We start from the raw sequence: 11,256 nt of genomic DNA, 5'->3' as shown, positions 1-11,256 counted from the left end.
GGTCAATAAATTAGTATTATTATCGTTTATTAAATAGAATTTGAAATACGTAAATTAAAGACAAAACAATGTGTAATTCATATTTTTTAGTATTTACCGTTCTCTTGCAATAAGCTCTTAATTTTTATATAAATACCACTTATTATGTGGAATGTCGAATATGCAAATTATAGATAACATATATCAGTCTACTAGCATATTCGTTGTGTTTGTTGTTTTTCTGTAATAAGTTAATAAAAAAAACTACTTCTTGGATTTACGTAATATTGATTAGTGTTAAGGCAATAGTTATTATTTTTTTTCACATGTACATTTTATTTAATTACTTAGTAATCATGAACGATAATTTGATATTAGTTCATCAATTATATTGGGTTGTGTAATAAGTTCCCGCGTTTTTTTAATTTAATTTTTTCCTGCAATTTTGTGTTTTATCAGGGTAATTAGAAAAATACTAGCAGATAGTTTAGTAGATCAAGATTAATGCTTGCGATTGAATATATATTTACCAGCATAATTTTAGGTGTGTATTATTTGTTATTACATATTACAAATCAATAGTTCTTGAAATCTTTTTCTTTTGATACAAAATTCTATAAATTATACTAATTAATTAGATTTTCAATTATTTTAAATGTAATCATTATACAATTTGAAAAAAATGCATGTCTTTACTTCTTATTTAATTACTCAAAAAACATGCATGATAATTGGTACAACAAGTATGCAAATTAAATAAAAACTACGGCCCTTTCAATAAGTATAATTTCAGGTATGTATTATTTGCTATTATCCTGTAATAAATTGTCAAGGTTTATCAAAAAAATACTTATTACATGTTTGTTTATTTCAAATCTATTGTTGCATATTTTCATACAATTTAATTTAAAACTCCATAAGTTACAGTAATTGTTATAAAGTTTAAAAAAGGTCGTTACATTTGTTGTTATTAAAAATTGAAATTTTATTTTTGAAATCCTTACCTTTTGATGCAAGTTATGATTATTAATAATTTTGCATTAGTTTACATTTGATTTAACTTTTCTTCTTGTATTGATTTGTTTTGATTATTTTATAATTTTACTTTTGTAATAAATATTATTATTCCTTTTTCAATTATTTAATCAACACATCAATAACTTTTCTTTTTAATTATTCTGAAACTATACATGATGATTTGACCATCAAATATGCCAATTAAATACAAAACTTTTGTTATTCCATTCAGAAAACGTTTTCAATTTTCTCACGTTTTTATATAATTTTCTTTAAATAGACTTTTGATATAAGTAGATCAATAAGCTACTGAAATACTTTTCTAGGCTTTCTTAATAATTCTATAATATAAGTTTTGACAAAGATATCATATGCTTGACATATCTTTTAGATTTCAATCTAAATGTCCATCAATTTATTGTTTTGTAAGGATTATTTAGTTTAGATATGCTTTGTATGCTAATACGCTTACTTCTTAGAGTGTACTTGGTTGCCTCTGTTATTTGAAATAAATAAGCAAATTGAAGTTTTTCTTTTCTCAAATATTTCAAATTTTGTACTGATTTCTTCTATTTGATTCAAATTATTGGTTTTTCAATAGTAGAAGATAAATTTGATGTTCTATAATCAAGCAGTGCACACTTGAGGTTACAGAGTTAGTTGCAATGAAAAATATTGGAATAAAATGTATGTTTGTGAAAAAAGTCTTCAACGTTATCGAAGAACAACCGCGGATAACGTAACTGAACTAATACGAATACTGGTATGGAATAATACGAATATTTTATACAATTTAATTTCATAATAATTGTAAAGTACATTTTTTCAAAATGATAATAAAATTTATTGTTTCAAATGATGTGTTACTAATATAAAGTACGAATAATTAGCAATTTGTGAAACAATTCATAACCAGGGGATCAGGTATGCGTTGGGGTCATACCGATCGTCTTCCTCTCTGAGCCTCTCGTGTGTATCGGACTTGCCTCCTCTTCACTATAAACGCAACCAATTCCTGCTGCGATATGAGCTGGCAAGATAAAATACTAGGCGCCACCAACATTTTTTTTAATAATATTGAACAAATCTTGAAATACTCGCGAATTCCTCTGCAGGTCTGGGTTTCTCATGTTCTCCTAGTTTTTACGATCCGTCTAGGTCACTGTCTCAAAAGGAGGATTATGTAAAAGTCGGACAGCCAACTATAAAAACTACGCTACGAACAATTAACCTTTCCAAACAATTGTAAGAATATCACCCTTCAGACCTTATCGGCAGCGGGAGACATAAAAACTCCCGCCGGCGCCTATGACGTACCTCCCACTTGGCAAATTAGCCCCTACCCTTATAATAGTACTTCGTATTCAGGACGTCCTCTTACATATAAGACGACACTTATGTTATTTTAAGTTAGTCCTAGTTAGTCCGCGACTCATGTGAGTTCTAGGAAGAACCTAGTCCTAGTAATAGTTCTAGTTTCATACTACTGTTGACCAGCAACCTATGCTTGTAGCAACCCGGAAATAAACCATTTGCTGTCTGCAAGAGTCTGGTGTGTCCTCGCGCACATGTCCTGCGCATTCACTCTACTCGCACTTACGTATTGTGGTCACTCGCGCACTTTGAGCTCCCAGAGCTTAGTTTTCCTCCCGCTGTATCCGTCTTTCGTCGGTTTCCTTCTGCTTGAGAATGGACGTAATGAAATCGGCCACCACGTTCCATCTCTCCTGGCCCGCCAGCATGATGCTAACCAAGTTCTTTGGTTCAATGACCTCGCCCAATTTTGCCTCAGCATCTTGCTTCCTCGTCGCCCAGCGGTGACATCTGAAGAGGGTATGTTCGGGGTCGTCCTCCTCCCGGCAGTACCAGCACCCTGGGTTTTCTTTTCTTGCTATCCGGTGGAGGTACTTTCCGAATCAGCCATGTCCCGAGAGAGCCTGCGTCAGGTGGAAAGTGACCTCTCCGTGCTTCCTTCGAATCCACTGCGTGATATTTGGGATCAGCGTTCTGGTCCATTCGACTTTGTGCCGCCCCGCCACTATTCTTGCCATCTTAACATGGTTCGCAAGCGTGCAGCCTTTCTGGTTTCTTCGCCCCTACTGCCTTCGTAGAGCTCTAGTCTCTCTCTGGCCAGTAGCTCAATAGGAACGGTTCCTGCAATGACCTGCACAGCATCCAATGATATGGTCGAGTATGCACAGCATGCTCTTATTGCTCCCTTTCTCTGCACTCTTGCCAGAGCCGCTCTGTATTTTGCTACTTGCATAGCATTCGCCCATGCTGGTACAGAGTACAGCATTAGAGACTGTGCAACTGTACCCAGCAGTCTTCTCTTACGTTTCTTTGGCCCTCCCATATTCGGCATCATCATGCTTATAGCTGCAGTAGCCACTTCTTCACGCTCCGCCACGTTCGCTACGTGCTTTCCGAAAGAAAGGTAGCTATCTATTGTGACGCCCAGGTATTTTATTGTCTTCTGAGGGGCAATGTCAGTGTCTGTGACTGGGAAAGTGACTGGTTTCGTTTTTCTCCTGCCAGCCTAGGACTTTACCCCTTCCGGCTGCTGTATTTTGAGGACGCCACCATAGACAATATTCCACAGAGTGTGGACTAGCACCGATCCCTGTGGCACGCCACTAGTGATGGTCATCTCTTTTTCTCCTGATTTGCTCATTATTCTGATTTTTCTGTCGCTAAGGTAACTTTGTATTATCTTATCGTTGTAGGTGTTTACCTCTCTTCTTCCATGTTCGCTTGTAATGTCTTTCCATGCCACGGTGTAAAAGGCATTTCTGACATCCAGCGTTAGCATCTTCTTGTTCTCTGCCATGACTGCATCGGTTGTAGATCTGCCCTCCCTGAAGCCGTGCTTATCGGACAGTCCTCCGCATCTTGCGATCTCGTCTTTCAGTCGGGAAAGGATCAGCTGTTCGTAGACCTTGCCCATAGGGTCAATCATGCATAGTGGCCTGTATGATGATGGGGCTTCTATGGGTTTCCCCGGCTTCTTCACTAGAACGAGTTTTGCAGTCTTCCATCTGCTTGGAAAGTGTCCTCTATGTGCAGCATTATTCAGGGCAGCCAGCACTGCTTTTGGAAACTCCGTCACTGCGAGTTTGGTGACCACTGCTGGTACGCAATCTGGCCCTGGAGCTTTCCCTATTTTATGCGTTCGCGAGCTGCCTCCAGTTCCATCTCCATAAATGGTCCATCTCCATAAATGGTCCAAACAGCGTGTTCTGCTGTCTCGATTGGAGGCTGCAGGTTTTCGAACCGTGGAAAAAGCGCATCTGCGACCTGCCATGCTCTCTCAGCTGTCATTCCTGCCATCGGTTCTCTGGGTTTCAACTTCCTCTTTACAATTTGGTAGGCATCTCCCCATATGTCGGTATTTGCATCATCGCAGAGTTGTTTCTGCTCTGGCTTTCCTTGATGGCTCCTTTCAGTCGTTTCCTTACAGCTGACATCTGCCTTCTAGCCTACTTAATCCATGTAAACACCAGAAAAAATTATAAGATTATTTGATAATAAAGTAATTTCTATAATAAATCAAAGTCGTAATAAGAAATTCTATACTAAATGAATAATTTGCCTCGAATAACAATAACAATCATACAACATATTTTCTTATCATTATTTAAAGAAATAAATGTAATGAAAATGAGAGCGTGATTTATTTGTACACAGATTATGATTTGAAACCGGATAATTTTGTTGTTGTTGATGTTTTATTCTAATCTCACGTGCAGTCACGTAGCTTTATCGTTTTATATTAGGAAATAGGAATGCATACATATTTAAATGATAAAAATCTCGAAACACGTACAAAAAAAGTACCGTTCTTACTTTCGTGTTCATAAAAATACTGCAAATAATTTTTCATTTCCATGCAAAAAAAAATGTATGTAAATTTAAAAAAGTATCGTTCGCCCTTTGGCCAGCCTATTAGTATATATATTTTTATTGTATGTTAAAATTTATTTATGTATAAATTGTACTTTTTTTTTCTCTTTTTATGTATCGATGTTTGGTCAATAAATTATTATTATTATTAAAAAAATATAAAGATTTTTGAATTCGTGATGTAAAAAATGATGTTATTTTTGTTCTTAGTAATACAAAAATTCAAATATTTGACCCAGTTTCAAATATATTTTTATAATAATCCACATCTATTTAAATAGACAATTTTTAATTAAATTATATATTAAATAAATAAATCATGTAACATTCATAATACAAACGTATAAAAAAAATAAAACAATGAACTATTTTCTGATTACGATAAAGATATTATTTAATTATAAAATTATTTTTTTACGAAAAATAATATTTAGGCCTTCTTTTTGTGATCATTTAAATGAGTATTGTGAAGTCTTATTATAATAATATTTTAAGATATTTTTGCAGTAACTGTAGCAAATCTTGAGTTTCAAGAGTAACTCATTTAGTAATATATATGATGCGCACTGCTTAATTTTCAAACATGGTGTATATTCAATTCTCGCAGTTACCTGATATTGTTAAAACAACAAAAACAAATGATATCTTACCTTGAAACTGCCAATGGACAAAAGGATGGATTTTTTGGGGATCCTGAAGCCAGTGCTTATCATGGCCTTGAGATAAGTTTCGTGTCTGTTGTCTCCGAAGCAGGCGACTTCTCCAGTGGAAGCCATCTCCACGCCCAGCATGAAGTCAGCACCGGCCAATCGGGAGAACGAGAATTGTGGCACTTTAACACCGACCTTTCCGCAACCGCTGAGCACGTCCACGGGCTCCACCTTCTCCCCGACGATGACTCTGGTGGCCATCGCCACGAAGTCGTGATCGAGCGTTTTCGAGACAAACGGGAAACTCCTGGAGACGCGCACATTACACTCGATAACTTTCAAATCGTTATTCTAGAATTAAGAAATATTATGTAAGTAAATTTGTCATAGGTTGCGGTTGTTTGTTTGCGTTACCTTGGCGATGAGTTGCATGTTGGAAGTCCGGTGACTTCCAGGTTTGCTGCGATTGCTTTGCAAACCTGTTTGATCTTCATCAGAGTTTCGGGATTGATGTCTTGTGGTGGTGTGACCAAGGTGGCATCTCCTGAGTGAACTCCAGCATTCTCCACGTGTTCGGATACGGCAATGCAAAGGATAACGCCATCGCACGCTACAGCATCCACGTCGATCTCATTGGATTCCAAGATGAACTTGAAAATGACGACGGGGTGCTCCTTACTGACGTCGCTGGCTGTGTTCAGGTAAGTTTCCAGATCTTGATTCGAGTGCGCCACGTTCATGACCGCACCACTAAGTACGAGTAAGACTTTCAAACAGCCATTCTCGCTTTTTTATTTTTTATGATGTGCGCTAAGAGGGGGTCTAAAGTCGCTAGTTAATGAATTCGCCACCTTTACAACAACGCCAATCTGACTAAAATACCGATATCACCAAAAAATTGCTTTTATGTTATTTAAAAAAAAACCTCTAACAGAAACTTGACCTAGGCCACTGGATATGAAAATACCCATATAACAAACTTGTTTGTATATATTTTTAAACATAAAACCTTAGGGCAACTTCACCTAACCTAAGATTTTCTCGGAACTAGGGCACTAGAGTGGATAAGGAAATAAATACGTTTATAAATTATTGAGATGTATTTCTAAAATGAAACCAAAGTCAATACAGACAAACCAAAAAGAAATGTAATTTATTGTTATACAGAAAAATAAATCATAATAAATATTTGAGATATCGTCTTTCAAACTAGGATAATTGCAAAAATACTAAAATTGAACACTGTACCACAGATCACAAACGTTGCTGAAACAATGGCGTCGAAAATAGTCATCGCCGTTCTCTAAAGTAAACAAAACTATAGCGCCGCGCTTGCCCCCACTCTCATCTCTCATAAATTAAAATCAAAGATTGGAGAACTGACTCGCTTTCGGCAGTCCCACCATCCCGAGCCAGGTTAGCCGACCTATCCCTAGCTATGGGGGTATCGGTAGGCAGCTTTTCGGGCCTGTCGACCTCGCTAATTGAGCGAGGGATATACATTCTCAATCCACGGGGCCGGGGAGCCATGGGGGGGATATCGGAAGGGGCTTCGGCTTCCGAGTAGAGTCTCCCTCCTCAACCCGGCATGGGCAGGATCCCGAAAGAGGATGCAATCGTGGTTGGCAGTGGTAGGCCCAATATCGCGAGCAAGCGGGGTCATTTGAGAACCTGCGGCGTGGTGTTGCGAGAGCAGGTACCTCCCTCTGTGGTTTCTTCCTGCGCCGACACAGGCACTCAAGATCCTGACTTGAGTAGGCGGATAGATAGCGACCGAAGCCGGTTCTCATGGCTGCAATGGGTTTTAGCTAACCCTCGCGAATTTGAGTAGGCCCGTAAGCTCCCTCGGGACCTTGCGGCCTCGGCCATGTAAAGCTTAGCTGCAAACGTGGTGCTACCTTGTCCCCTTCCCTTCAGGAAGTTGACATATCAAGGACTGATCCATCAATAGAATCTAGAGATGTTCCCAATATTCTAGCCTATTGCCTATGGAGATCCATGGCTATGTTGTTTGGCAATTGTCCTTCCATGAACAATATGATTCCAGTCGGATTTTCAATATTGTAAATATCCATGACGACCTCGAAAGAGATCTCCTCGAAGTACAGACTATCTGCCATGTCGTAATCTGTGCTCACAGTTTCCGGATTGTAATTAACCAGCGTGTTCCATGCGTGCTGCAGAGCATGATCACTGTCTGCACCAAAGACCTCGATGAACAAACATCCATCAGTGAGGTGGAAACTGCACTGAGAGCCGCGGCAGGGACGGATGCTTGCGTCAAAAACATAAGACCTGCACAGGGGAGGAAGCAAATAGCGACAGCCGAAATCCCACAAGCCGCAGGAAGGAAAGTCATAGAATGTGGCCGCATAAGGATCGGCTTGGTCTCCTGCAGAGTAAGGGAGCACGTAGTCCTTCTCCGATGTTTCAGGTGCTGGAACGTCGGCCATCGAGCACAAAACTGCACTGGCACTGACAGAACGAGGTACTGCCTGAGATGCAGCAAGGAGTGCCACAAGGCCAAGGACTGCCAATCGGCAACGTACTGCCCGCTATGCTGTCTAGCGGGACATCAGACAGGCAACACGCTATGCCCGATATATAGACGAGCGCTGAAAGATCAACAGCAGGTTGGCTGTCGCAGAAATAGACACTAACATCATACAGACGAACGCAAACAGGTACAGGGTTTCTCTGACATGCTTTATGTCGCAGCTAGAGAAGTGAATGCAGTCAGCGAACCGAACAAGGCACATATGGTCATCAGTACTTATTAGCTCTATGCACTTCTAAATGTGATAATAATTCTTAATAATTTATATTGATTTTTATTATTCATTAATATACCAAAATTATCTTTGACATTATTAAAAAAAAATGCCAAATGTAATATAATGTATAATGATCCTATCATCATTTTATCTTTTGATGTTTAAAAAGAAGAACTATTATATAAGTACATATAATTAGGTGTAACAAAACTATATCTGCTCGTGATAAGTCTTTAATTTTTGCATAAGCAATAAAAGAGGTACCTTAATTCACCCTTTTAAATGGAGCTGGTAGTAAAGGTACATCAATAAATTTGATATATAATTCGCAACTAAAATGACAACATGAGATTAAGACTGACCAGAAATATAATGAAACCAATTTCTAAAAAAAGATGGGGCCCGGATAATGTACAGGGCAGTAAGTTGGATAACGATCACTGTATATATGAATATATTCAAATGCATGTGCAAATAGTTCAACCACAAGGCAATTTGTATGGTTGGTGGTTATTTGCTTGCACTATCATTGCCAGTACCAATTCCGGCTCAAATGACTGTACCAATAGCGAATAATATGTCAATTCAATTTCCTGATACTTTACCAGTACCCATTCACATATTAATTCCAGTGCCCACTCAATATCCAGTACCAATTTTGAGTAATTTACAAGAGAAAACATACAACAAGAAGAAATCACAGATAAATTGGTCGTCAGTAGTATTCAGCTCTATGTAAATATGCAGAAAAGAACTATAATTTTTAGTGTCGAGAAGAAAGGTTTGCTAAGTTAAAGAACCGACGGTTGAATAGAGCTGCGTCGCTCTCGTATAAATATATACATCCTAACAATCAAAAAAAAATATAAGCAAAATTTAAAATTATTTTTTTGTAAAATTTTTATGTTTCTTTTTTCTCAAAAAATATTCTTTAGAAACGCCTGATAAATGTGCACCAACCAAAGATTTCATGAAAATTCATTTATTTTTCAATATTTGAAGATAAATTTGATATTCCGTAATTAAGCAGTGCACACTTGTGAACGCCGAGTTAATTGAAAGAAAAATATAGGAATAAAATGTCTTTTATGAAAAAAAAAACTTGAAAAAAACGAAACTAATACAATTACCGGTAGAAAACATTTGTATTGTTTACATGATGTATTGTAAAATTTGATGAAAGATTGTAAATTCTCTTTAAATGTAATGTAATGTTTATGATCCAATCATCATTTCTTCTTTCTTTTTTGGTCATAGCATTAAAGAATTATTTGATACTGAAAAAATTGGTACTTCAATTCACCTTTTTGAATGGAGCGGGTAGTGTAGGTACATTAATAAATTTGATATATAATTTGCAAACAAAATGTGAACATCATCATTCTGATTCTGAAAGTTGCGACAAACACATCAACTAAAACAAAAAGAATGAAGCTGACTGCAACAAATGTCTTGAAAAAGTGATGATGCTATTTAAAGAGATGGTGGTGCTCCGATAATAGTTATAAATGTTGTTATTATAAACACTATAATTTTCTTTTAGTATTTCTTAATTAATTTTATTAATTAGTAATTAAAACTTGTAATCATGGAATATGGGTTGAAAATGGAATAATAATTAGTAGCTTGGTCGTGAATAAAATGTTGAAAGGGTAAATGGAATATTTGTGTAATGGCTTCGGTATGAATATGGGGTGCAAAAACAAAACGGGCTACGGTTCGGATGCGGAATAATAAACAAACCAACAGCAAAAAACAAATATATATCGTAGGAGGACAAAAATATATGAATTTCATTTGGGACACTAAAGCCCTCGGAATTATTCGTACATAATTTCACTATTAGTTTATGCCATTTTCCATCCTCCTCGCATTTCCAGCAAGCATTTTTTATTTCCACTCTCTCACCCTTTTGCCACAACTCCGACACTTCTATTTATATGCAAACATATATATATATATATATATATATTTTAAATCGAAAATATACAAAATACTCCAAACATTCATATATTTCAACGTTGTATGATTTTTTTAATTAGATAGAAAAACTGATATGATTTCTTTTTAATTCTCGATATTCTTTTTCAAAAGTGTGCAGAAATAACTTAAAAACTTTAATAAATATTTCAAAATATTATAATTTGTTGTTGTTATTATAATAATACGTAAACTCATATATATATATTGTCGTGTCCCGTATCGTGTCCATGTCAAATATCTCTGGTCACTGTGGAATATCTCGTAGTTATGTCGCTGTTGAGTCCTAGTGGAGTTTTTAAGAAATGCTAGAGGTGAAGTTGGAGTTTTTATGATAATAAACACTTTATTATTCACTATAAGATTATTAATAACTTCTATGTCTAGATTCCAGTTGATAGGTTTCTTACTAGGGTTCTTATCAGTCTAACTAGGACTCGGGAGGACTCTCCTCTAAGACTAAAACTAACTTGGACTAGCGACTAGCTTAACATCCTGTTATATAGTAGTGTATTAGTACGGGGGGAGTACAATACTTGGTAAGGGAAGATAGTACCTAACTTTCCCTAATAATTAAGTGATTAGGAAGATGTACATATTAGAGGTTATTATTTATTGTGCCTTTGAGTTTGTGCACAACATATTGACTAACAATAGTGATTAAGAATAGTCGTTACACAATTATCGTCTAAGTCTTAACGACTTACATACATAAACATATATAAAATAATAAGGGCTAACATAATATAAACAATAACGGTTATACATAACAATATATTAAATAACTACTAAGAAAATGTTAGTCGCAGACACTTTTTATTTATTGAAGATTTTGTAAATAATTAAATAAATAAATCTATGAAATAGAAAACGTATGAATAATTGAAATGAGATATTGACATTACGCCCTTCGACTAATCTTGTAAAATATCTGATATAACTTTTACAAATAG

At 36.3% G+C, this 11,256-nt stretch overlaps 1 protein-coding gene and 1 pseudogene across 1 annotated transcript; both read right to left on the bottom strand.

Annotated features, from left to right (window-relative positions):
• Positions 1-3,034: 3,034 nt before the first annotated feature.
• On the bottom strand, positions 3,035-3,367 carry LOC108569979. The gene has a single exon (XM_017931777.1). It carries the CDS (start codon positions 3,365-3,367, stop codon positions 3,035-3,037), a length of 333 nt encoding a protein of 110 aa, XP_017787266.1.
• A 2,099-nt stretch (positions 3,368-5,466) lies between these two features.
• LOC108569978 lies at positions 5,467-8,297 on the bottom strand (annotated as a pseudogene).
• Between the last annotated feature and the right edge of the window lie 2,959 nt (positions 8,298-11,256).

This window comes from Nicrophorus vespilloides, unplaced genomic scaffold (genome assembly GCF_001412225.1).
Source record: "Nicrophorus vespilloides isolate i.1.1-1 unplaced genomic scaffold, Nicve_v1.0, whole genome shotgun sequence".
Classification (NCBI taxonomy): Eukaryota; Metazoa; Arthropoda; class Insecta; order Coleoptera; family Silphidae; genus Nicrophorus; species Nicrophorus vespilloides.
Note: the sequence above shows the minus strand (reverse complement) of the source record. Positions and strands in the feature narration are given on the sequence as shown.